This window comes from Zootoca vivipara, chromosome 3 (genome assembly GCF_965207765.1).
Source record: "Zootoca vivipara chromosome 3, rZooViv2.hap1.1, whole genome shotgun sequence".
In the NCBI taxonomy this organism is placed as follows: Eukaryota; Metazoa; Chordata; class Lepidosauria; order Squamata; family Lacertidae; genus Zootoca; species Zootoca vivipara.
The window spans coordinates 2,793,455-2,821,343 of NC_142586.1; the positions used below are offsets into that span (position 1 = coordinate 2,793,455).

At 42.2% G+C, this 27,889-nt stretch overlaps 1 protein-coding gene across 7 annotated transcripts in view; it reads right to left on the reverse strand.

Moving 5' to 3' along the window:
• Nucleotides 1–27,889, reverse strand: part of VPS54 (VPS54 subunit of GARP complex) — a 49,377-nt gene that overhangs the window by 5,120 nt on the left and 16,368 nt on the right. For all 7 annotated transcript variants that reach the window (XM_060272326.2, XM_060272329.2, XM_088667081.1 and 4 more), the window contains 14 exons: nt 26,027–26,412; nt 21,333–21,459; nt 20,118–20,225; nt 18,767–18,822; nt 14,905–15,001; nt 13,556–13,896; nt 11,642–11,771; nt 11,112–11,293; nt 10,008–10,120; nt 7,877–7,940; nt 6,651–6,756; nt 5,535–5,622; nt 4,901–5,022; nt 1,596–1,676 (listed from right to left, as the gene is read on the reverse strand). In XM_060272326.2, the coding sequence (XP_060128309.1) occupies nt 1,596–1,676; nt 4,901–5,022; nt 5,535–5,622; nt 6,651–6,756; nt 7,877–7,940; nt 10,008–10,120; nt 11,112–11,293; nt 11,642–11,771; nt 13,556–13,896; nt 14,905–15,001; nt 18,767–18,822; nt 20,118–20,225; nt 21,333–21,459; nt 26,027–26,412 (2,001 nt within the window). The remainder of the gene's footprint in view (nt 1–1,595; nt 1,677–4,900; nt 5,023–5,534; nt 5,623–6,650; nt 6,757–7,876; nt 7,941–10,007; nt 10,121–11,111; nt 11,294–11,641; nt 11,772–13,555; nt 13,897–14,904; nt 15,002–18,766; nt 18,823–20,117; nt 20,226–21,332; nt 21,460–26,026; nt 26,413–27,889) is intronic.

Sequence of the window (27,889 nt, forward strand, 5' to 3'; positions counted from 1 at the left end):
CAACGCTGTGTCTGGCAACTTCATATAGTTTTCAGCGAATCCTGAAGGCACGCATCTTTACCTTGGCCTTTGACACCTGATGAATATCTTCGTAGAGTTTCACCCTCTTTTTGTGATTCTGGAGCCAGGTTCACAAGTAGATTGCTTTGAACTATTTGTAACATTGTATTTTAAATTAATGTATCCAACCCCGAGACCCTAGTAGTAGTTGCAGCAGGAGTAATAATCTTTCTGCTGACTGGTTCAGTTTCTCATCCTCAACTATGATTTGCTGTACTAATTGTAATGTGCTAAAATGATCAGACAACTACCATAAAATATCTTATTTCCCAGCTGTTAAGAAAAACTGCCCCAAAGAACATAGAATCGTAGAGTTGGAAGAGACCACAAGGGCCATCCAGTCCAACCCCCTGCCGAGCAGGAAACACCATCAAAGCATTCTTGACATATGCCTGTCAAGCCTCTGCTTAAAGACCTCCAAAACGGAGACTCCACCACACTCCTTGGTAGCAAATTCCACTGTCGAACAGCTCTTACTGTCAGGAAGTTCTTCCTAATGTTTAGGTGGAATCTTCTTTCTTGTAGTTTGAATCCATTGCTCCGTGTCCGCTTCTCTGGAGCAGCAGAAAACAACCTTTCTCCCTCCTCTATATGACATCCTTTTATATATTTGGACATGGCTATCATATCATCCCTTAACCTTCTCTTCTCCAGGCTAAACATACCCAGCTCCCTAAGCCGTTCCTCATAAGGCATCGTTTCCAGGCCTTTGAACATTTTCGTTGTCCTCTTCTGGACACGTTCCAGCTTGTCAGTATCCTTCTTGAACTGTGGTGCCCAGAACTGGACACAGTACTCCAGGTGAGGTCTGACCAGAGCAGAATACAGTGGTACTATTACTTCCCTTGATCTAGATGCTATACTCCTATAGCATCTAGGTCAGTCAGCCAGTTAAACATTATTTAAGTTTTCTGCAATGCAAATATGATGCACAATAGAGATATGCACCATATAGTTACGGCAGCTAGACTGGTGAATGGGAGTGGCCACCGAGACCACATAACACCGGTCTTGAAAGACCTACATTGGCTCGTAGCACGTTTCCGAGCACAATTCAAAGTGTTGGTGCTGACCTTTGAAGCCCTAAACAGCCTCGGTCCAGTATACCTGAAGGAGCGTCTCCACCCCCACCCCCATCCAGTCCAACCCCCTGCCGAGCAGGAAACCCCATCAAAGCATTCCTGACATATGGCTGTCAAGCCTCTGCTTAAAGACCTCCAAAGAAGGAGACTCCACCACACTCCTTGGTAGCAAATTCCACTGCCGAACAGCGCTTACTGTCAGGAGGTTCTTCCTAATGTTTAGGTGGAATCTTCTTTCTTGTAATTTGAATCCATTGCTCTGTGTCCGCTTCTCTGGAGCAGCAGAAAACAACCTTTCTCCCTCCTCTATATGTACCTAAGCACACTGAACTGTGAAGAAACAATAAGCACCTGAACAAGGAAAGTATTGTCCATGTACCCATTGAGTATTCTGTATGAGTTGAAGAACTTAAACCTTCGTTAAGAAGCATGATTCTATCCACAAATATTTACCTTAGAGAGCAGCTTGTCAAATAAGCTATCCATTATGGCTACGAGCTTTGCTGAAATTTCAGCTATGTGGTCATGATAATCCTGAAAAGAATATAATATTTATTATTTATATTTATGCAAGAGTCCATCCTAAAGAGCCTATCCAGAAGGCATGAAGAAAAACAAAGATGACTACAATGCATTTGCCACCACCATTGAATTTTTAATCAGTAATACTTCCTTGTAAGGCGCCCAGAGATGCTAGCTGACCAATTAGTCTATTCTACATTTGTCCTCACTACCAACACCTGTGGCAGCTGGGAGTTTTGGGAAAAGTCAATAGATTTCCCTGACTTGTGCAACAGTATGAAGGTGAGGAAAAGCTATTTTTTCCCTTCTGCATGGAAGAAATTACATCTCTCTCAAGCCCATTAGTTTCTTATCTTATCCAAATCTCCATGCAAATGAAACAAGGCTTTGTCTTCCTCAATTCTTCTAGATCAGTGGTTCCCAATTAGCTAATTACTGAGGACTCCCTATTTTTCTAAAGACCCCTACTTAGGAAATTTTTGATAATTCTGTGGTAGTTACCTGTGCAAAGCAATTATTTGAGGAAAATGTGGGGTAGCCTAGGGGATTTAGCTTTACTAAAGGATTTTAGGTATACTAAAAAATAAAAAAATAAAAACAGAACGTAAAATTTGTGATATTGCCAAAAATTGCCTATCATCAGACAGTAGGAAAAACGTGTCCCCACTACAAATGAATTTTTAAAAAAGCAATTGTGTCCCTACCTTGCAAGTGTTCTATATGCAGAAGGCTTGTTATATGAGAGAGTATTCAAACATGTTATTCCTTACTTCTAATCTGAGATGGTACATCTTAGCAAAATTTTGCAGCATATGGTTCTGCTAACTAAGGGATCTTTCACCTTCAAGATATAGGTGAAGGCTTGGCCAGGGCTTGATAAGGTATTGGGGAAGACTGAGTGGAAAACAGCTGGAATGTTGTCATGTTGGTAATAGTAGTAGTAGTAGTAGTAGTAATTTATTACTGTTATTTAGTCCTCCTATGCCCAACTTTCATCCCTGTCTTAAAGAGATTAATAGGTTAAGTACAGGACTTAACTTGGAGTGAGACAAAATAAAAAAATTCCTTCCAGTAGCACCTTAGAGACCAACTAAGTTTGTCATTGGTATGAGCTTTCGTGTGCATGCACACTTCTTCAGATACACTGAAACAGAAGGGGAATACCCCTCCCCACCCTCTCACTATATATAAGGGTCTGGTGACTTCTGTTTCAGTGTATCTGAAGAAGTGTGCATGCACACGAAAGCACATATCAATGACAAACTTAGTTGGTCTCTAAGGTGCTACTGGAAAGAATTTTTTTTTTATTTTGTTTCGACTATGGCAGACCAACACGGCTACCTACTTGGAGTGATTACCCAATAGGAACAATCAACTTTTAAATTTATTAGGATTCTGTCATACATCTGTTTCTCTCCCCCCCCCCCAATATAGCTACATAGCTTCTCACAGAAAACAACATCCACACAGGCTGCCTTTTGCACTAAATAGGTCTGGGTGATGTACTGACATTGCCTAGGACTGGTATGAGGTGCAGAGTGTGATGGCTGCTTCACTCAGCGGTATATCACAAGTGAAACCACCACTGCTCTTGGCTCCCTCTAGCTGGCGCTAGTAGCAGAGGGACTCGGGAGCTGCAGCAGATTCACCAGTGATACACCACTGAGTGAAGCCACCATCCCACTCTGCCCTCACACCGACAGAGGGAGAAACAAGTTGCATTGGCAAGGCACAATACAGCTTGTTCCTCCCTCCACTTCGTTAAACTGCTCGGCGGAGGAGCATGCGGCTCCCCTTGCCTCAGCCAAGCAGTTTTACGGAGCCTCTGATTTGCCACGGGGTCGCATGAGCCGGTGGCAGGGTGGGGGCTCAATGAAACTGCTCCACTGAAGGGTGCACGTTTGCTGCTCCCCTCAGCCGTGCAGTTATCGGAGCTTCCAGCCCACCTCTGGCTCATTCAGCTGGGGGAGGAGAGGCCTCTTCTACACCCCAGCTGAGCAGTTCAGCAAAGCCCCAATGTTCCTTGGATGGCGCGAGAGGCATCGGAACTCGCTCACTGTGTAGGGGTGAGCCATGTATCTCAGCTGCTTCTTACTTCCATAAGGTGGGAAGAAGCAGTTGAGATAAATTCCAGTCATAGCATATCAGCATATACGAGTATTTGTTGTTGTTTAGTCATGTCCGACTCTTTGTGACCCCATGGACCAGAGCACCGGTATTTAGCACCAGTATTTAGCTATTGATATATCATGATGTTGAAAAGAAAGTATTGCCCAGCCGTAGCACTATACTAAATCATTAGAGGTTGAGCTGCTGTGATAATCATAGTGGCAATTTGCTTAGCTATTTCCCTTGTTGGACTTCCAGGAAGAGACATGAATCCCAAACTCATAAGGCAAGATTAACTGAAAACCAAACTACAAGCAGTGGGAGAGTCCTCTAAACTTGATAATTGTTGAAAACAATTAGAAGTTCTTTTCAGTGAAAAAGTAGAGAGCAAGGGGGAAGGGATCCCTTACATTTTTTTAATGATAAGCATGTGAGCTGTTTGCACTCTCTTCCCCCCTTCCCTCCAGTCACAAGAGCCCTACAAAACTGTGTCAGAGGTTTTTGTCCAATCCCAGTTCTTGCCATCCAGTAACACTTTCACAAGTTTTCCCCCTACCAGCAAGCAGGCGCTGGTTGTGAGTAGAGGCTGAATGACCCAGGGAAGGCTTTCACTGTGCGATTAACAAGATAAGCAAGTCCCTGGCAGGGGGTGGTGCTGCAGACACCCCGGGTTTGTTCCGCGGACCCCCAGGGATCCCGGACCCCTAACTGGGAACCACTGTTCTAGATGCTTAAAAGACAGTTTTTTCTCTCATGTACAATGGAGTATGGAATATGGGAGTTTAGAGAAAGGAAGGAAGAGCAGGAGGGACTGCAGCACAAATCTGTTAGCAGTTGCTGGAATTGGTATTATGGATGTGAGCTTATTCAGAAGAAAAGGGAAAGGTTTATGAGATCCTATAGCATCTATTCCCAGCACTGCCAATGAACAAAGGCAGGTGAGCAAATGGACATTCACACTGCAATGAGGTTATTACTATGCAACCATAGCAATGCACACCTCTAGGTTGGAACCACCATAACGACTGCCCATGCAGGGAATGAAAAATGCATGCCAGTTTTTCTTACCTAATAACAACAACAATAGTAACAAGGTATTTCAATCCAGAAAATCATTATAAAAATACCTTGGTAATGTGGTCAAAATGCCTAAGCATGCTGAACTGCTTGGGTTGCAGGCGAGCTTCAAAGTGAGCTCTGATAACAGGAATGTAGTGCACTATGAGCTGCAGGCATCGTGATGAGAGGGCTGTGAAGACAGAAGAAAACAGAACAAAACAACACAGAAGAGCTATTGCTATACTATGAGCTCTTTTCCTATGCAAACTGCAATAAAGAAAATACGCACAGCATTCTGCATGAGGAAATACTACTTTTATTTTAGAAATTCACCAACAGCATGTTCCTAAGGCTTACTGTGCCAGTAAAGGGACCCCTGACCATTAGGTCTAGTCGTGACCGACTCTGGGGTTGCAGCACCGACCTTCTGATCGGCAAGCCCTAGGCTCTGTGGTTTAACCCACAGCGCCACCCGCGTCCTGCCAGTACACAAAAGTTAATCAGAAGGCAGCTCTTTTTCATAAAACTGAATTTTAAAATATCTATTACATGCTAGCTCCTTCACATACCGCCCATAAAAGAATTCACAATACAACCACATTACAATCACAAAAATATGTCCTGGAAAAGCTGCTTAAAGTTTCTTTAGAAAATTGAAAAGGGAATTTACATGACCATAGAAAGTTTAAGCCAAATCCATACCTAAATTTTTTGTAGTTATTGTTTTCAAGCCAACCACTTGCAGGGCACCTGCTCCAAGCACTAGTTGACAACTTCTCGAGTTGAAATACTGAGAAAGAGAGGGAGGTAAACAGTAACACAGTGACTGATGGAAATTGGGAGTCATGTTGTATGATCTTATAGACAAATTCATGGAAGATAAAGCTATCCACAGCTACAAGTTATGACGGCTGTACACCATTTCAACATCCGAGGTAGCATGCCTCTAAACACCAGTTGCTGGCGGGAAAGAGTGGGAGAGGAGAGGTCATGGTGAAAATCAGGTTGCTGCTTGACTGGAAAGTGCTTTTGTCTGACCCAGCTGGACTATGTCCCCCCAGAGCCTCTGGAGAGGATTCTATGAGTGTGGAGGAGAGATGTGAGCTTGAAAAGCCTCTGTTGTTCTAACATTCTTAGTGCAGATTCTGTGGGTGAGTGTGGACTAGATGAACTCTGGGATCACTTCCAACCTTTATGATTCTTGCTTCTTTATGGAAAGCTAAGACAACAATTACCAAGTTCTAAGTTTTACTGAGACACGCAATGCCAAAACATTTATTTTATTCCAACTAGATACTTGAAGAAATCAGTACCTTAGTGAAAAAGAAACAAACAACTCTTCCAAGAAACTGAAAATACTGGCCTTTATCATCAGCACTAAGTCAAATGGCCTTTTAAAGCACAAGGCAAAGCCTTTGAATTTGTTCAGTTACAGATTAGGTTATTCTTTCTTTTTACTAATTTGTGGTTTAATCTCAGTGTCTGAAGCTGATCCAGCTGGCCATGAGCTAGGAGGAGCACAAAAATTAATAATGACATTCAACGGGACGGAGGGAAAGATATATGGCTTAAATATCAAAGTCGCTTTGCATCCCACAAGATGAAAAAAATGAACAGAAAGCTCTCTTATAAACTTTTCTGTGCATCAAAAAGAGTTCAAAGTCCTACACAAGTTTTCTGATGTTAACAGTTAAGCTATTTCCTCCCACATTTTCCTTGACCATACCTATTTATATTTATAAAGCCATTACATAAAAATATATTTTAAAAAGCAAGGTACATTCCCTGCACTTTAGGAAAGATCTGAGGGAGCTGTACCTTTAGTAAATCAGACAGACGAGTAAGCATGTCAGTAGCTATTGAGGGGATGCTATCCACACATTGGCAGTATTCAAGGATGATTCTAATTAACAACAACACTGTCCTGCAAGACAAAGAATCAAACAGACACTCAGACCATATGACAGACTGCAAGTCATCAAAACATCTTTAAAAACACACTTCAACCTTTTCCTTCTCATATTTTGCTATTAGCCAACACCACTGCCTGCCAATTTCTACTGTGCCTCCTGAATTTTACTTTCCAGGTGAGTTCAGCTCATATGCCATTGAATTAAATGGGGAAATTCTCACTGACTTCAGTAGAGCCGGCTTATGGTCAGTGAAAGAGATTGTGCATTTTAGGGAAAGTCACAAATGCCAACTAGCAATGTGTTTTTGACAGAGTAAAAGGTAAAGGGACCCCTGACCATTAGGTCCAGTCATGACCGACTCTGGGGTTGTGGCACTAATCTCGCGTTATTGGCCGAGGGAGCCGGCGTACAGCTTCCAGGTCATGTGGCCAGCTCTGTCTCTTAGCATAACCTACCTTACAGAGTAAGAGGGAGTACCAAATACACCACCTTGAGCAACTTGGGAGGAAGAGCAGGACATAAATATAACAATATAAAAAGGGAATCTAGCATTAACAGTACTATCTTCATCCAGCTAAAAGATAAAAAATACTAATGCATACCAATTTCTCTTGTTTTATATTCTAGAGGCTCAATCCAGAAAAAAAAACAGGCATCAAAGTTAATGAACCACTTTCATTTGTTGATCTATTCACTTTTAGAGAAATCATATAAATTTACTTTTTCTTCTTTTAAATATTCCTACTCCTACTTAATTATTACTATCCCAACTGTACATTGGGGTCAGAGCAGCATCATCAATTAGATGAAAAACTTTTTAAAAAAATCTTATTTTTGAATCTTTCTTTTTACTAGCATTTCCTAAACATCAACTCCAGAGCACACAGCAGTGACTTAAAACAGAAATACTGGTGTGGTACGTACCATGTAATATCTCTGGCTACTGATTTTGGTGGAACCCAAATTATCACATAAGATCAAAAGAAAGAAAACAAACATTTGACTAAAATTTCCTGAGGATTTTAGAAAGGGAATTATATGCAGCGAACTTACTCTGGAGTTTTCTTTAACTTTCACAAAAACTAATAAATATTTTAATATTTGCCATGATAGGGAACACACACGTCTTACCCAACTACAGCATATTTTTGTCCATCAACAACAAGGAAGTCAGTTGGCTTTCTTTCTTCAGGTGCTAAAACAATTGAACAAAAAAAGGGGGATCTACAATTAAAAACAACACAAATAACACTGCAACTGTCTCTTTTAAAAAAGGGTTGGGGATGAAAATTACCCCGTACTTTATTCCTCCATTTCCACTTTATAACACTGGAATGCAGTCCGTGAACCAGAGGGACTAGCTTAGTTCCCCATGTTCCTGGAAAATTAGACACACACACACCTGTGGCCCCATTTCCAGAAGAAACCCTTCCTCCTTCCTCTGCCTTCTTTCTCCTCCTCTCAGTCCTCCTTGGAACTTACTTCCTGGACCTCTTTCTTCTTTTGCCCACTCTAGCCAAGCCGCTTGGAGGGCTGCACTCCTTGCACGGGCAGCCTTCTCCAGGAGGGATCCGAGGCCTGTCCTCCTGGGGCCGGGTTGGTGACACAGCCTGGCAGAGTGGTAGCGCATGCTCAGGTGCAGAGGGAAGCAGGTTCTTCAACCGAGTCCCTCTATGTACTTTATAATGCACAGGCACAAGGCATGCTCTTAGTTAGAAAGTATGGACAGGGGCTCGGCTGAAGAACCAGCTTCCCTCCATGTCTGAGCATGCACCGCCCACACAACTTGTAGAACACAGGATTCTCTCACAAACATTGTGGGGTCCATGTTCCCTTCAGGCGCCTGCTGCTCTCAACTATTCACACAGGCAAAAACTGGAAATGGGGGGGGGGGTTGTCTCTGAACTTCCAGCCACTTCTGTTGGACTGAATTCCCAGCGACCCCTTTTTCCCAAACCTACTCTTTCTTCCAACCCTGGGGCAGTCCAGAGTGGAAAGGGTTACTAGGATTTCTCCATTACCTTGCCTCCTCCTCCCCCTCCTTGATCCCTAAACTGGCCATGGCTTTGGGAAGGTGGTGCCAGGGCTCTGAGAGGATCAAGGAGCCTTCTCTGAACATTGCACCCAGGCCTGCTGCACATTGGGAGGTCCCATCACATGCACAGCCCCCTGCTGTGGAGGTCCCCCCCCGACTGTGGAGAGGGCCCCCACAGTGACTGAGAGTTAGGGAGCCCTAACTGTTCCCTACAAAAGATATTACTGCACAGCCCTGGTCATAGGCTTTGTCATGAGGCAGCAACACCATTCAGTGTGACCCCACCCCTACTGCCCCAAATCAAAATCCCTGCATCACACACAGTAGATGACAGGACGCATGATTTGTTCAGCTGCCTTTATCGCTTGTGAAAAAATACTGAAAAAATAACACTGAAAAAATATAAACATACTGCATTGTGGCAGACCAATCACAAGAGAACAAATTTTCAAACTTCAAAGCAAAGTATTATTTCAATGCCATTTGGAAAGCCAACAAAGAATTGGATTGAGGGGAGAAGAGGGCCTTGAGAATGGCTGAATGCTAGAGATAACCAGCTCTATGTGGTTAGATGGTGGCTAATGGATTGAGGCTGAATCCTGATAAGACAGAAGTATTGTTTCTGGGGGAGGGAGGGCAAGCAGGTGGGGGGGGGGACTCCCTGGTTCTGAATGGAGTAACTGTACCCCTAAAGGACCCCGTGCACAGCCTGGGAGTCCTTTTGGACTCACAGCTGCCCATGGAGGCACAGGAAGTGGTAGTGTTGGTAAAGGGAATCCCTGTGCTTTTCTGACCAATGAGCATGCTGCAAGTGAGCTCCAGTCTCTTTGCTGTACGAAGGTTTATTTTGTTTTGGGCCGCTCCAGCTGCTGCCATTAAGTGAGCCAGGATAGATTCTAGGGTGGAAGAATCTCCTTCCTTGTCCTGAACCTTGCCCTGAGATGGGAGGGAAGGAGCATGAGGCGGCAATCAGCAGTCCAGTGCAGGAGTGGGTGGCTGGGACATGGGTGAGGAGACAGCCCTGCAAGGTATGACAAACCCTTTGGCCTTTGCCTTTTAATTTGGTTGAACATCTTCCGTTGGCTACTGTACTTCAAAGTAAATTAACCCTTTAAAATGGTCTACTGCTCCAGAAACAGAAAAACAAACTTTTATTAGCCTGTCAACATTTTGCTGCATCATGTCCACATGGAAATTACAACAGTAACAAGGAGCCAAGAAACTCACCTCCTGTTTTTTTTCCTGGTAAAGCAATTCTGCCATCTGATATAGAATCCACAAGATCCTGAAACTCTGCCGGAACATCGGCTTGCTTCCAGCGCTCGTTATCTAGCAGGAGGCTATTTATACACATAAAGGAAGGGGGAATTCAAAAATTAGAAAACATTGCCTTGAAGGGCTATGTGTCCATACTGGTTTCAAATTTCTTACCAGGATGAAATCATGAAAGAGTCAATTGATTCAAATACTAATCAGTGGCAGGCATACTAAAGAAAGCTGTACTGGCAAAAGCCTTATGGAAATAAATGAGAATGAAGATTCATGAGGCAGTCTGACCATCAAGAGATTTCATTCCAACTCATACATCCAGTGAGCCACATGTGTGGCCATCTGTAAGATGTGGAAAGGCATTTGTGTGAAGTGAGTTCCTATACAGTTTGGACAACTTCAACTAAACCACCTCTGTAACTGTAACTCAAAACTGGGTAACTTTATGGGAAGCAGCTCCTCACTTCTCACATGATGGAATGCCCAGAAAGTTGTTACTACTTATGTGTACATTGGGCCTCAATATTAAACTGCTGGGTTTTTTCTTTCTTTGACTGTTTATTATTGCATTTATATCCCACCTCTAAGGAGCTCAAGGTGGTGCCCATGACTCCCCCCCCCCCAATCCTCAGTTATCCTCACAATAACCCTGTAGGGAAGGTTGGGCTGAGTGTTGGTAACTGGTCCAAGGTCTGTGAGCTTCATGAAAGGGGATTTGAACCCTTGTTCCTCAGATCAGATGACACATTTTACTCAAATAATTTAGCCACCTGACTTTGCTCTGAGCTAAGTGAACAATGCCATATAACTCAGGGGGAAAACCTGGTACCAAATATAGGCTGGGGTGGGAAGGAGCTATAAGCAACAGAAATGGCACTGTCTCAGAAACAGTGGTCGGGGTGGGCTAAACTACCCAACCCTGAAGCAGATAGCTCTTGATGGAGCCCACTTCTCCCACACCTTTTGCCCTTTCATTATGAAAGGTGGGGGTAGTGGGAAGCTTCAGGAGCTGTTGCATTAAGGAGCCTTGAAGCATACACATTCATAATCAGAGAAAGATACCTGAGTTTGGTCTTTCTTTCCTCATGGAATCTGTTTACAAATTTGTTAGCTTGACTTTGAAGTGCACCACGCAAGGACATACTCTTCCTTCCACAGATTTGTTCTGTATCCAAGATGAAAGTTTCCATCAGTCGCGAAAGAGCAACAAACTCTGTAGAATTCAATTTCTCCAGGAACCCATCCTAAATGAAAAAGGTGATGTAACAGCATCATAACTCTTTTCATTGTTATCCTGCCCCATTATAAAGGCTGAAAAAGCTATGCAGCAAGGAAAGCACCATCGGCATGGACTGATATCATTATGTCATCAGGTGATTGACAGGTGAGGGGCCTGAACCGCCAACAGTTCCTCACCCTGGGCTATTGTATGAATATCATCTCAAATATAAAGCAAAGCACTTTCCAACTTTCAGGCTGTTTTTAGACATCCGTCCTGTATCACTACACCTGTTGACTATGTTGGGTCCAGGTGTAAGGACATGATTACATTAATGACCCTAGCTGGATGCAGGTAGATGCATGGAACTTACTTTTGCTCTAGCCATTAGGAACTTGACAGAACGATCATGGCAAATATCAGAGGCACTGTAAAGTAGGTCCTGGATATTGTTTGCTAATCTACCCAGTTCCAGTTCTGAGAGCTTTATGTCCTCACCAATCCTGAAAGAAATACAAGGAAGACTTCGTTGACACATGATTTTCAGCTGAAACAATCCAGTGCCCCACCAGTCTGCTAAAAAAAGGAAATGATTCACATGCAACTACAGTGGTACCTCTACTTACGAATTTAATGCATTCCGAACGCACATTTGTAAGTCGAAAAATTTGTAAGTCGAATCCCATAGGAATGCATTGGGAGAAAAAATTCGTAAGTCGAAGCAACCCTATCTAAAAATTCGTAAGTAGAACAAATCCTATCTAAACCGCATCCAAGATGGCGGACGGAGCTCCGTTCGTAAGTAGAAACATTCGTAAGTAGAGGTACCACTGTACATAGACAATGAGAACTTTGCATTTTGATGTCAATAACAATCTCTGAACTGGAGCAGAATTGACTTCTCAATTGTCCAATTGATAGCAGTAGCAAGTGAAGTAACAAATAATATATACCAAAAGACCTAAACAAAAAACCAAGCAATTGATGGCCAATTACTGTTCATTTAAGTCTTTTACACCATGTTTACATTACTTAGGTAAAAAATTCCATTAGAACACATTTTTGTTTAACATAGTATACACTAACCTGAGTCTTTCCAACATGCTATTTCCAGAGAGGGAAGTATATTGGCAGCTTCCATAGCTGCCACCCGCCATGAACCACCATTGGCAGGATTGGCAGCAACAGCTGCAGATATATTCTATGCTTATGATGATATTTTATTTTATTGTTATTTATGCTGTTTTAAATGTGCATTTTATATTTTATTTCCTTTAGCAATGTTTTATTTTTAAATATGTAAGATGTGTTTTGCTTTATTTGCTGTGTTAAATGCGCATCCTGTAGTTTATCTCCTTTGTAATGTTTTATTCTGACATCTTTAAGATAATATTTTAGTTTCCTGTTAATTATGTTGCTTTGAATGTATGCTTTATATTTGACTTTCTTCAGTAATGTTTTATTCTGGATTGTTTTATTTAGTACTTTAATGTGCTGTAAACTGCTTTGAGATTTTCCCCCCTAAAAATATGAGGCTGTATAGAAATTAAATGGGGAAAAAATATTAAAGGCCTGCCTTTTGACTGTTGATTGGCCACAAGTGTTCTCCAACTAAGGCTGGTCCAAGATGCTACCAAATAACATGACAGGGAAAGGCTGTGGATGGCTGGTATTCTCACTGTTGTGGTATCTCTGCCTTGCGCTCTGTATAAAATCTACTCTCAAACACAGGAAATTCTATGTCCATATGGTGCATCAGTGAAGCAGAAAAGGAGGACTGAAATTAACTGCAACTAAAACACAGGGCTTCAAAATTTGGAATACTTATATCATATTAGATCTGAAATGAAAATGGGAGGGACAATTTATTATCACATCATAGAGAGTAGTCATAAATTTATAGCATCAAATTCAAGAGAGAAACCAAGTTAATGGCTGAAGCTGATATCCAACATTGCATGAGCGGACTTCCATTCACACGCCATGACTTTCCCTCCTTCTCTTCTCCCCTGCAGCCTTCCTGCTTCTAAAATCTTCTCTGCAGTGTCCCCCGTAACACCCTGTTGGGTACAACCTACAGAATGCTATGAAACTGAAGGTGCTCGACTCAAGGGTTGAGAAACCAACATGTGCAGAATATGCATGAAACTTGAAACTGAGTTTTAGGCTCACATTTTTAGAGCTTCTGGGAATGTTTACTTTCAATTTCAAATTTAAAAGCAGTGAATTTGCGCTAATTTGTTTAGCTGCAGTGGAGACTGAATCCTGCTTTTTTTTTACTACCTACATGATATCAATTCCACCTGGTGTAATACTGGACGAAGTCTGTTCCTTGCTAGATGACGAGTCAGTGGTACATTCTGGATCAGATACAGAGTCACTGCTGCTGGGTTCACTGTCTGGGGAAAGGTTTCTCTGAGAGGCAGAATAAGCCGCTGCAGGTGGGAGGTCTCCTTCACTGAAGGCATCACTTAGGAACATGCCCTCATGCGTCAGATAAACCAGCTCTGTGTCTATGGTACTGTCCTTTGCAGAGTTCTTCTGAGCAGAAGTATCACCCAGTTCCTTGCTCCTCTGGTTCTTGTCTAGAACCAAGAGAACCACTCTTCTGATAACATTTAGTGTTGCCTAAGATAAAATAAAATAAAAAATAAAAAAATTGACAGTGCTGAATTCCTTGAAGAATACATCTTTTAGCAAGAATGTTTCTATTTTAAATACTGCAAAATCTGAACACAACAGGCTGATTTCAGGGGCTTGATCTAAGGGATGGTATCAATTTCAGAGGTAGATGTTCTAGAATTATCAGCACGTACAGAGATTTAATTGATGAATAAATTCACAGTATTTTCCTATACCCCAATGTTGAATCTAGTTTTGTTACACTGTAGAGCTGGGGATGGAAGGAAACAGTGATTTCTGTCCCACCCTGTGTTCCGCACAATCAGCACCGTTTCTTGTTCCACTGCAGTTTAGCTTCTCCTAAAATCTACATTATTCATCTCACTATCTGCTATGTTTGAAACTAGTGTAGTTAATTGCGTAATTAACACCAATAAATTTCAGTGGAAGGGAGATGTCAAAAAATGCAGAAAATAATGCAATCATGTAATATTCGCACAGTAAAAAGACCGTGAATACTGCTTATATTTGCTTGTATGATTTCCATTCCTGACCTCAGAGGAACATGCAAATTGTGGTAATTTCCACTTCCATTTCCAGCTGTACAAATAGATTATAATGCCATACAAGGATACCATTTATTCAGAAGTGTATTGTAACTCTAACAAAGGAGGGTAAAAATTAACATTCAGCTGATGCAATACCCCTGGGTAACTTATAGGCAGGAGCCTTAAGGCATGATTTCTCAATTTAAAATGTGATTTTCATGAGAGGCCCCAGGATGTCAAGGATTCAGCTTTGAAGAACAATTAACCTGCCAAAGGGATTGTGCTCCAAGCAAGGTACAGCAAAGTATTGCCCGAGATGCAGTCTGCCTGCTTTTGGATAATGGCAGAAGACTCTCCAATGCCTTTCATGAAAACTCACTCAGCTGATGCAAGAGACCCAAGTCCAAATGTATCAAAATTCAATTGGTTTAATAACAATATAAAGTCTTTAAAGTACACTCCTTACCTTAATTCTCTTGAGAAATAAAATTAAATTAGAAAATATATCTTTCAGTAGATCAAACCACTGTGGAAAATTCATCATCCTCATTTGATCTGCAAGTCTATGAAGAATACCATAAAACAATAATTACAATTTCATTTAAACTCAGTTTAACTCTCATCCTGTAAGGTGGCCTTGGGTACATCCTTGCCAGTTCCATCTTCAGCTTCTCATGCTCAGCTTCCTATCTCTAAAAAGGGATATTAGGGTCTACCTCACAGTGCTGTTATTATGGTGAATGATACAAAGACTTCTGGTTACTTCTGTTTCAGTGTATCTGAAGAAGTGTGCATGCACACGAAAGTTCATACCAAAATAAAAACTTAGTTGGTCTTTAAGGTGCTACTGAAGGAATTTTTTTATTTTATTTCGACTCAGACCAACACAGCTACCTACCTGTAACTAGATACAAAGACTAGATACAAAGACTAGATACAAAGACTAGCACACCTCCGGGGGGGGGATGCATAATAAAAATGATGAAGAATATCAACATTAAATTATGTTTACATAATTTCTGTAGCAAAATTTGTATTCTGAGGTTTCAGAAACTGAAGACTTTCAAGAACTTTGCAGATAATTCTGTAGTACTGTACATAAGGTAAAGGTAAAGGGACCCCTGACCATTAGGTCCAGCCATTACCGACTCTGGGGTTGCGCGCTCATTTCGCATTATTGGCCGAGGGAGCCGGCGTACAGCTTCCAGGTCATGTGGCCAGCATGACAAAGCCGCTTCTGGCAAACCAGAGCAGCACATGGAAACGCCGTTTACCTTCCCGCTGTAGCGGTTCCTATTTATCTACTTGCATTTTGACATGCTTTCGAACTGCTGGGTTGGCAGGAGCTGGGACCAAGCAACGGGAGCTCACCCCGTCACAGGGATTTGAACCGCCGACCTTCTGATCAGCAAGCCCTAGGCTCAGTGGTTTAAGCACAGCGCCACCTGGGTCCCAAATAAATCATAAATAAATCATGGTTTATCCTGTTGAGAATAAGCAGCAGATGGTCTCAGCTCCCACACTTCACCCTCCCCTCTCGCCCAGGAGGAGATTTAAAGCTTTCACTTCTATTTTTGATTAACTGGAGTTTATCATTACATCTGAACCCTAAACCGTAGCTAATCTTAACTATGGTTCGTTGAAACAAGCCAGTTTCACTGCTTGTTGCTTGAGTTCACTTCTTTGAACAAACCATTAAATGGAATACTGTGGTTAATCAAACACAAAAATGAAAGTTGCCAATTTTTCCTAGGGCCTCACAACTGTGCCAGAAGAGCAGCATGTAATTCAAGCCTTATTGCAAACCATTTCCACCATGATAAAATTTGATTTATCATTATGTCCAGCACAGCTAATAGTGTCAGAACAGAGAACGGGTTGGTTAAGATTTAAAACTCGTTCCTTTAAAAATGGAACATGTCAATTTGTTTTAATTCCTCTGAAAGCAATAATTATAGCTCTCAAGGAGAAAAAGAAAGTAAGCTTAGGCTGCAACACAACACACAAACCTGGCAGTAAGACCATTAACTCAATGGATCTTACTTCTGAGCCGACATTCATAGGATTGTGCCTTTATTGGGGGGTTTTCTTGCCAAGGGAAAATGCTAAAATTTAATCAGTTTTTCTAGTATTGCGAAAACACACTTTTAGAATTATAAACAATTACATGACACAATGTTTTTAAATCTGTAATTGAAAAAAGAAGGAAATCATGGGAAGTAAATGGACAGTTAAACAATTAGTCTTTCAACAGAATTATAGCCGAAATCCTCTGAGTTTTTGAGATTAACCAAGTGAAACACATTTTCAAAATTGAATTGCCCTCTAGCTACAAATTAGAAACTGGAGCAGCATTTTCTTTTCCCAGCAAATAAGGATCAATGAGAGTAGATTGCAAATGTGTGTTTAAAATATTAGCACTGGCCTTTCTAGTGTCATACATTCTTTGCTTTGGAAGAATTTGCCTGCCTCATCTCCTAGTTATGCCCAAGTTTTTGATGCTTAAACTGCAATTCTATACTCACTTATTTTGAAGTATGCCTCATTAGATACACTTGAACTTACTTCTGAGTAGATATGCAAAGGATTGAAGAGCTATGTATGTTTACTCAGAGGTAAGTGCTATGGACTTCAGTGGATATTATTCCAAGAATGTATAGTAGCGGTTCCCAATTAGGGGCCCAGGGACCCCTGGGGGTCCACATAACGCACCCAGGGGGTCAGTGGCACCATCCCCTGCCAGGGCATTCACTTGGAGGGGAGTAGAGAGGGGGGGAGAGAGGAGGAGCGCAAACGCCTTGCTCCTTTTAAAAATATAAGGGATTCTTTCCCCTTGCTCTCTACTTTTTAGCTGAAAAGAACTAACATCCCAACACTGGACACATTTCTGGAGGCCACTGATGAAGAATTGATACCAGAAGTAAAATATTACATCAATGAGCACCTGCGTGATTTAGAGACTCGCTTCCAAGATTACTTCCCTGCACCAAATCCTGAAAACTCATGGATAAGGAATCCTTTTGATTCTCTATCTGCGGAAGAGCAAGATGCACTTGTTGATGTGACTTGTGATGAATCACTGAAATCATTTTTCAAAGAATGTAGACTGGACTGATTATAAGAAGTTAGGTGAAAAAGCTTTGAAACATCTAGTTCCCTTTTGTTCCACGTATCTTTGTGAACAAACATTTTGTTATATAAAGAACAAGCATAGAATTGGCTTGATGTTGAACCAGATTTGAGAATAAAAGTAGGAAAAATTGAACCAGATGTGGAAGGGATTGTTCAAAACAAAAAGAGGCATGATTTTTCCTATAACATTTAGGTTTAGTGTACAGTCATACTTCGGTTCATGTATGCTTCGGTTTGAGTACTTTCAGTTTAAGTACTCTGCGGTCCGGTGTGTAACGGATTAATCCACTTTCCATTACTTTCAATGGGAAAGTTCGCTTCAGGTTAAGTATGGACTTCCAGAACCAATTACACTCATACTTCGGGTTAAGTACGCTTCAGGTTGAGTACTCCATGGACCGTCTGGAACGGATTAATCCACTTTCCACCAATTGTGTACTTAAACCAAGGTACCACTGTATTTTTAACATTTTGTTGGGAACTGCCCAGAGTGGCTGGGGCAACCTAGCCAGATGGGTTGTAAGTGAGTAAGTAAGTTCATTATGATTTAGGTTTAGTAGCTGCTAGACATGTCATAATTTGTTCACTTGTACTATATGTTTATAAAATTAAATTTGTCTTCCCTCCAACTAAATCTTTGTCATTTTTGCATGGTAATATCACAGGTTTTATAGTCTCTTATTTAGTATACCTAAAATCCTTTCCTTATTAAGCGCTACCCCACATTTTCCTTTTTTAAAAAAATCATTTGCACAGGAAACTACCATGGAGTTATCAACATTTTCCAAAGTAGGGAGTCCATGGCTTGGCTTTTGAAAAATAGGGGGTCCTCAGTAACTAGCTAATTGGGAACCTCTGATGTACAGGATTGCAGCCTTAACATAAGTTTTTCAAAATTCATTCTTTCTCTCTCTCTCTGATGACCAGAGGAAAAGGAGATAAAGCTTTGCACCTTTAATGCCATGTAGGAGAGAGAATTTCAGAAAGTGTATCTTGCATGACCTGCCATTTTCACATCTGCTGTTTGCACATGAACAACACTTGCACTCTTTCAAAATTATAGGAATTGTGCTAAAAGCACTGATGCTAAAAAGAAGTAAAAAGCATGTGGACAAAATTCATAGGCAATTCATGAATAGAGAAGCAAATGGTAAATCTAGTTCATAGCAACTCAAAGCTTTATACTTTATACTTACTTAACAACCACATCTGTGTCTATTTCTTCTATTTGTGACACTGTATTAACCACACACTGCAAAGATATAAGAAAAATATGTCTTAGAATTAAATTTGGAGAGAAAACTTTCTACCCCTGAATCAGACATTTTCTGATTATCCTAATATTCAGAGCTGAAATAACAATAAAACTTCACAATGGAAAATGAAATTGGACCACACATGCATTAGGCAAGTCTGCTCCCACACTACCTTATTCAGCTTTATTTCCCCCCTGCTAATTATTGTGATCCATGAAGAATGATGGAGGAAACTGCAGCCCAGGTTTAAGGACTGAAGCCCAGGGCACTGAAAATGTTCACTCAATCCTGCCTATGGTTTCCAAATGCCTTTTTCATAAGTTGTCCTGAATGCCCTTTTTGTACACTTCAAACATTATTCTGAGTGCCTATTCATATATTACTATGAGAGCGCTGTATGTTACACATTCATATTTTTAAGTGTAATTCATGTGTGTCACATTCATTTTAAGTGTATGTGTAAAAATCTTATGTGTACAGTAAAAAAGGAAAGATAATGAAACCCTGAAATGCACCAAGCTTTCAAAGCTGCTCCTTCTTTGCTTCATTTCTAGTTTATGCTAAGCCTGAAAAGACTGTCCAAAATAAGCCAGGGTGTTTAGAACCCAAAGAATATAAAATCTTTTCAATACTGGGATTAAGATGATGTCTCTTCTCCCAAAACAGCACAGAAGATTCAAGGAAGATTGGGCAGAGCTAAACTAAAGAGGAGAGCAACAAATGGCAGGTGCGGGAAGCCCAATCCAGATTGGGACAGTTGCAACGGTGGTATTTTAGAGCAGCCTTCCTCACCTTGGGTCCCCCAAAGCTGTTGGACAACAGCTCCCATCACCCCCAGTCAGAAGGCCAATGGTCAGCGATTATGGTACTCCATTATTTACAGTTTATAAAAATACACCTGTTTTTAAAATCTAGATTATTGTTTCAAACAACAATCAATAAGCAAAACATATGATAAATCAACAAAGTATATCCATTCTTTGGGCTTTGTGTAACTCATGAAAGAGAAAGAAAACCAGTTTAGATACCTGGAAATATCAGAAGACCTGAAAAGTACATATAAAACCAGTGCTTTTTTTCTGGGTGGGATGCATACCCCCTAAACATTTTGTGAAACTTTGTACTTTTTTCCATTTCCTGTATTTATTTTTCCCAATTTGAACTATAAAATGGTGATTTTTTTTAGTCAAAATGAAAATACCCTTAAATTTTTTTTTAGAAAAAAAGCACTGCACAAAACATTTAACTAAAATATATATGGAAGGTAAAAATCCTTCCAAAAATAAATTACCTGTTTAATTATATTTTTTGCCGTTACAATAATTTCATCTCCATATATTTCAAAAAAATTCAATTTCCTTTGTTTTAGAAGTCCAAACACTAAAGATACAAGCCTTTCCTATTTAGAAAAAAAACAAGAATAAAGATCACATGTGAAAGAAAGGTAATCAGAACTCAAATGGCAAATTAGAACTTAACTAGTGCAGAACTTAACTAGTGCAGACGCCTGCTTCTTGGGAGAAAAGCAATGACAAACCTAGACAGCATCTTAAAAAGCAGAGACATCACCTTGCCGACAAAGGTCCGTATAGTTAAAGCTATGGTTTTCCCAGTAGTGATGTATGGAAGTGAGAGCTGGACCATAAAGAAGGCTGATCGCCGAAGAATTGATGCTTTTGAATTGTGGTGCTGGAGGAGACTCTTGAGAGTCCCATGGACTGCAAGAAGATCAAACCTATCCATTCTTAAGGAAATCAGCCCTGAGTGCTCCCTGGAAGGACAGATCGTGAAGCTGAGGCTCCAATACTTTGGCCACCTCATGAGAAGAGAAGAATCCTTGGAAAAGACCCTGATGTTGGGAAAGATTGAGGGCACTAGGAGAAGGGGACGTCAGAGGACAAGATGGTTGGACAGTGTTCTCGAAGCTACGAACATGAGTTTGACCAAACTGCGGGAGGCAGTGCAAGACAGGAGTGCCTGGCGTGCTATGGTCCATGGGGTCACGAAGAGTCGGACACGACTAAACGACTAAACAACAACAACAAAGTGCAGATAAATTAACAGGCTAAATAGCAAATCTGGTGGAAAGTACAATAGGAGTTAGTCTCTGTACTATTATTAAGGTCAAGGTTTGATTCTGGCCCGGCAGAAATTATTGGATGCTGTAGAAGCCATGTGATACAGTTGTATACTTCGCATTAATCCCCACATACTATACACAGAAGCTAATTCTGCTAAGGACAATATAGGGTGTGTATTTGTGCCTCCATTAATGAAGGAATGGACAAATGGTACACATTGTGACACAGCTGAGAAATAAAAAAGAATTGAATGGAAAATGCCAAAATTAATGTTTTTAAATCACTGAGAGGATTCAAGATGTGTTGGTGAAAACTTATTTTGTAGCGAAAAAGTGAATGGAATAGGCATTGACAGCAGTGTGTTCTGTTCTGTGTCCTGAGAGGCAATTAGCCTGCAAAAAGCCTTTAAATGGGAAGTACTATACCTCTTCCAGAATCTGGCATTCTTCTTCCAGAGGTCTATTTAAGTCACTGTGAGCATAGGTAGAAAACTCTGCAATCATCATTTTATCTATGAGTTTTTCTAATTCACAAAGCTGTGATCCAAGATGCCTGTTCGAGAGAAAAATTGTGAAAAAGTTAAAATAATTATGAGAGGGAGCATGAAAATGCCATTATCTCAATATCAGGAATATAGGGGATGTATAACTATCATCTGGGTAATTTCTACACAATAAATAACACTATAGAGGACACTGAATACAGTTTATTTACGTTATGTCTTCCTTTGCAGCAAAATAACAAAAAAAACCCTTTCAAATTCCACTGTGACATTAATGTCAGACATCTCCATGAAAGGAGAACAATCTATATATATATATAAACAATATAGGCACTGTGTGCGCAGAGGTCACAGCCTTTCTCTGTAACCGCTGAACCAAATTGCCTCAAATTAGGACAAAGTGTACCTTGCCCATCAGTGAGGGATCTGGCATAATTTTTTTCCCAAAAAAGCACAGCTTTCATACCTTAAATAGTGATTAAACGCAAAAAAGTGGCGCACAAATTAGACATCACGAGCAAAAGCTCTGAAGACTCCAGCAGCATCCAATAGAAAGGCAGATTGCACGCTGTCACCAGCAAAAGCTCTGAAGGGCGGCGCCAAATAATGACATCATCAACCAAGCAACTGAAACCACCAAGGCGACCATTACCAGACCCCTTGGCCCCTGCCAGGCTGCTAGGCCCCCACTAGGCCCGGGGGGGAGGGCAAGTGCCCGGATCGCAGGCCGCAGCACGGCCTTTCTTTTATGAAGGCCCCTACCAGGCCGCCAGGCCCCCACTAGGCCCGGGGTGGGTGAGGGCGAGCGCCCGAATTGCAGGCCACAGCACGGCCTTTGTTTTATGTAGGCCCCTGCCAGGCTGCCAGGCCCCCACTAGGTCCGGGGGGTGATAACCCACAGCAACGCACTTGGGGGCACGGCAAGGGGTTTTTACTTCAAAATTTAGCGGGCATTGTGTCACATGCAAGGTTCCGGCGGCCTTTTTAAGTAAGGGCAGTCGTGCCCCTTTTAACCTAGGCTTTATACTATGACTGATTGCAAACCTCCACGTCTTTAAAAACAACAACAACCATGCACTTTCTCTCCCCAGTTTAAGTTCTTGGATATTTGCAGTGGCCAATCCCCCCCCTTGATTTACAATCTCCTACCTTCCCCATGCCACTTCCTGGGTTTTCTATGGAACAGCTCGGGCACTTCGGAACTCACCTTCTGTTGCTATTTGATCCCCCCCTCCGGTCGGGATTATTAAAGTAGTTCTCTGGGTTCCCTACTCCAAAATTTGAAAATCCAAATAACAAACAAAACAAAACAAAACACAAAAAGCCACAAAACACACAACGCCCAAATCATACAATACCCACCAAAATAAATGACAACCCCAAAAATAAAATTAAACAATAACAACTTCTGCTTCTCATGTTCTTATTTCAAAAAATTTAAATCTAAATATATAAAAATGTTCACAATGCGTGCACAGGGGCCAATGTATGGAGATACAGGGGGGAGGGGACAACACTCCCTGGGGAAAACAGGGAAGGGTATCCTACCGAAACACAGGGATGAGCCAGGGGGTTGGAGGGAGGAGGGGCGGGATACGTCATGGATCGGGACAGGGTGGGGGGAATCACAGGGATTACGCGTGGCTGGGTCAGCTAGTTTGCTATAAAATATGTAACCAATGACTCTTGAGATCTCAGCAGTCATGGGAGATGTTGATAGGTCTTCTTAGGGATCAATAACTGGCTAAAGAACAGGAAATAGAGTAAACTAACTTCTAACAGTGGAGGTGTGCATGCAGTAATGGTTCCCCAAATATATTTCTTGAGGTGAGAACTATTTATTTTTTTCAATAAAGAGATGGGAGTCAGAGGGGGCAGTAAGAAAACCAAGTTTGTAGAATGCAAGGATCTCTAAAATCTGGGCAAATGGAAAACAAAAAGGTAAATAAGAATCAATGCATGGAGAGCAAATCTAAAGGAGCACAATGATTAGACCAGCAAGAGAGCACCATGGGAATAAAAAAGCTGAGCTCCATTAAATGACTATTAGAAAAGCATTTAACAAATCTATGGGAAAGACACATCTGGAGCACTAGATTGATTTATGGTCGACGTATCTAAAAAAGGATGACTATCTTCACTCTAAGAAAGGCTTAGAAACAGGGTTTCTCAAACACCTGAACCCTGGATGAGCTTATGAAGTTGTCATTGACCCAATGTAAATGAATAAAGTGAGGAAAAGCACCTATAGACATTCTTTTTAGCAGCAAAGCAGCTAAGAGAATATGGTTGTATTGTGGAATCATATTGTTAAATACAGAGGTTCCTCACGTTCACTCTGTGTATGACATGCCCTTTTCTGTAAGTTTCTTTTCCACCCAACTCATTTTGAGCCATAGGTCTTTATTCACTCCTTGAACAGTCCCATCAAGCCCAGGAGTCAACCACTTTGGGAAACCCTGGACTAAAATATAAAGGGCCTTTTAGTCTAGAAAACAAGATTGTTTTTGGGAGGGGGTGTGTGTGACAGCGCTTTATTAAATTATGGATGGTGTGGAGAAAAATGGACAAAGACAACTTTCTACCTACTCTCATAATACTAGGTGACCTGTACTCACCCAATGATCTTGATTTAGGACAGATAGGAAGGGCAGTCTCAATACCCTTTACCTTTGCATTTATGTGGTGTACAACTATTAGTGTAAATAAGAATTCACACTATATCAAGGATACTTTTAGGGCCTTTTTTAAAAACTGACTAATTACATTCTCACTGGACACTAATATACTGTATCTGAAGAAGTTTGCATGCACACGAAAGCTCATACCAATGACAAACTTAGTTGGTCTCTAAGGTGCTACTGGAAGGATTTTTATTTTGTTTGTTTCGACTACGTCAGACCAACACGGCTACCTACCTGTAACTAATACTGTAATATAATTAACAATATAGTAAATTAGTACAACTCAATAACATTTATAAAGATGCCAGTTATAGGTGGTATTCAGCCAAGCTTTACCCACTTAGTCGTATCCATTAATTTCAACAGCTCTACTCTGAGTTAAATTTAGTTGAATACCAACTTAGATCTGTACAAACTAGATATCCCTTGAAACGGATCATAGTAATTTTCATATGTGATTATGAATTTCTATTGGAACTAGTGGAATTCAGCCCGTTTAAAAACGGGCGCTAGAAGAAGCGGTCTGCCAGGTCGGCACCCAGCAGCGCTGCACGAAGCACCGGGGGACTGGTGGCGGGGAAGGCAGGCAGGCAGGCAGGCGCTTGCTCTCTTGCCTGCCTGCATTCCCCACCGCCTGTCACACGAAGATCGGCGGCCGCTGCTTGCCGGGGCTTGTCAACCCCGGCAAACAGCGCCCGCCAATCTTCGGCTCTGTCCCCCGATGCGCTACGGCTCGGGAAAGCAGGCAGCTTCCCGGGCTGTTGCCGTCTCCCTGCCTGCTTCCCCAAACCAAAGCGTGTGGGGGACTGAGCCAAATTGCGGCGCGGGGAGGGGGGGCTTTTCGCCGTTTGCATTTCCCCCCAGGGGGAGGCAAACGGCGAAAAACCCCACCACGCCGCACTTCAGCTCGGGGACTGGCTTGGCGGTGGGGGGGGAGAAGGGGAGGAATTTCTCCCCTTCTTCCCGCCACCGCCAAGCCAGTCCGCAGCGGGGGCTTTTCGCCGTTTGCCTTCCCCCCGGGGGGAGGCAAACGGCGAAAAACCCCGCCGCGCCGCAATTTGGCTCGGGGACTGGCTTGGCGGTGGGGGGAAGACTTCCCGTCACCGCCAAGCCAGTCCGCAGCGGGGGCTTTTCGCCATTTGCCTTCTCCCCAGGGGGAGGCAAACGGCGAAAACCCCCGCCACGCCGCAATTCGGCTCGGGGACTGGCTTGGCGGTGGGGGGAAGACTTCCCGCCACCGCCAAGCCAGTCCGCAGCGGGGGCTTTTCGCCGTTTGCCTTCCCTCCAGGGGGAGGCAAACGGCGAAAAACCCCGCCGCGCCGCAATTCGGCTCCGGGACTGGCTTGGCAGTGGCGGGTCTTCCCGCCACCGCCAAGCCAGTCCGCAGCGGGGGCTTTTCGCCGTTTGCCTTCCCCCCAGGGGGAGGCAAACGGCGAAAAGCACCCGCCGCGCTGCACTTCGACTCGGGGACTGGCTTGGCGGCGGCGGGAAAAAGGGGAGGAATTCCTCCCCTTCTTCCCGCCGCCGCCAAGCCAAAGCCGGCTTCCCTCGGCGCCCGCTGCCGCTTTGGCTTCCTCGGGGAAGGCAAGCAGGCGGGCTGTCTGCCTGCTTGCGTTCGCCGAGGAAGCACCGTCCCATGCCGGCGGTGTGCGGCAAGGCTGCCGGGGGGGAGCGCTTCTCTCCCCCGCCGCCTCACCGCGCACCTCCAGCATGAGACTGGGCTTCGGAGCGGGGGTTGGCGGAGCGGCGGTTGGCTGTTGTCTGACAGAGGGGTTGGGGGGGAGCGCGCGCGTCCAATCCCTGTGTCCGCTTGTCTCTCCGTCCAATCCCTGTGTCCCTGGCGCACATGCGCAGTACCCCAGGGACACACGGGACACACTTGGACGCAGGGACAACTTGGACTTTATATATATAGATGTCAAATATCACCTACCGGAAACTATGAATGCCCTGCAGCTCCTGCTGTAGCACCTCTTGTGTTGTTGCTATCAAGTCTAAGGCTCCAGCAAATTCAGAAGTGGACAGTAATAGTTGTACAGTAGGTTGTGTTTGGTGCACTGTTGCCATTAACTTCAGTTTATTATATGCTTTTATACAGTTATTTCTAGTCAATGATAATCTTAAAACTTTAAGAGATCCTTCACACATCACTTTATCAATTTGGCCTATTTTATCTCGAAGCATTTTTACAGCCTGGGAGGTTTTCCTGAGGTAGTCTTGCAGCTCATGCTGGGAGGTCATTGCATGAAAAAATGCTTCTGAGCGGAGAGAGATTTGATGAGCGATATTTACTTCCACAATATCCAGATAGTGGCTCAGCTTAAGGGAAGAAAGAGAAATCAATATTGTAACATTTGTGCTCTTAATCTACCACAATCAGTGTCACTGTACCAGACATTTAACTCAAGTAAAATGGGCACATTGCCTTTCCAAATCACACATGCACATACCCAGGAACACAGCCCATATTTAATTAACACTGGATTTAAAATTAAACAAACAAGAAGAATACTATACAGCATGACACTGGAGGTGTATTTCAATCTTCCTGAAAGTTTAAGAACAGGCTTGAAAGCTGCCATTCTCCAAGGAGGAAAGTTTCAAAATGAGACTTCAGCAAGTACTGGCTAAGTTGGAATTAATTTGCAGATTTGATACAGTCAGAATAATAATGACTGGGAGTGTCTGATGCTTACAATATTATCTTCCATTAAAAATGCATATACCCTATTCAACTTGCTTTTGCCGATTCATTACAAGTTTGAGTAATGAATATCCACTCTGGGTCTTTTACTCCTGTTAAGATATCGTAGAATCATAGAACTGTAGAGTTGGAAGGGACCCAAAGGATCATCTAGTCTAACCCCCTGCAATGCAGGAATCTTAACTAAAGCATCCAGGACAGACCTCTACTTAAAAACCTTGGAAGAAGGAGAATCTACCATCTTCCCAGGGAGTCCATTCCACAGTTGAACAGCTCAGTTCACTTATATCATGTTCACATACACTCTAAATTGTAATATGGCATTCTTAATTTTTTGCACTGCCTTCTGGTCTCACTATGTAATAAGAACTTCTTTTTTAGAAAGCAACAATCCTTTTTTCAAACATCTCCTTGTTTTACTGGAGGCAGGAAGAGTCTTCAGACTCTACAACTATCCAATCACCACTCTACCCAGCTGGTTTCTCTTTGAAACAGAAAGAATCTGAGCTCAATTAGCACTGATAGTCAACTGATATAGTGGTTAGGGCGTCAGACAAGGATTGTGGAGACTTTGTTAAAATTTTCACTCTGACATCAGACTCAGTGACTAACCTACTTCATAAGGTTGTGGTGAAGATAAATGGGAGGATGGCAGAAAACACAAATCCCATCTTGAGCCCCTTTGAGGAAAGGCAGGATAGAGATGGAATTAAAAAAATAAAAATTGTGTATCCATCCTAAATGGGCAGATTAAGAGCCTTTGATATCAGAAATGATATCTGTATCAAGCAAGGATAACCCACATTTCAAATGTTGATAAAGTGGCTTGTCTTAAATGCTTATGCCACAATCCATTTTTAGGGTTTAATGTTCTTAACCTTCCAGCAGAAACAACCAAGTCCTTTATAATATCTATATATTATAGAGTGGCTGGGGCAACCCAGTCAGATGGGCAGGCTACAAACAAACAAACAAACATTTTACTCTGAAAGAGCTCAACCAGAATGACAAAAGCCAAGAAAATATGCACAGTTGGCATCTTAATAAAGAAATTTCCATTGCACTGATCAAATACCTCCAATGGAAACAGTT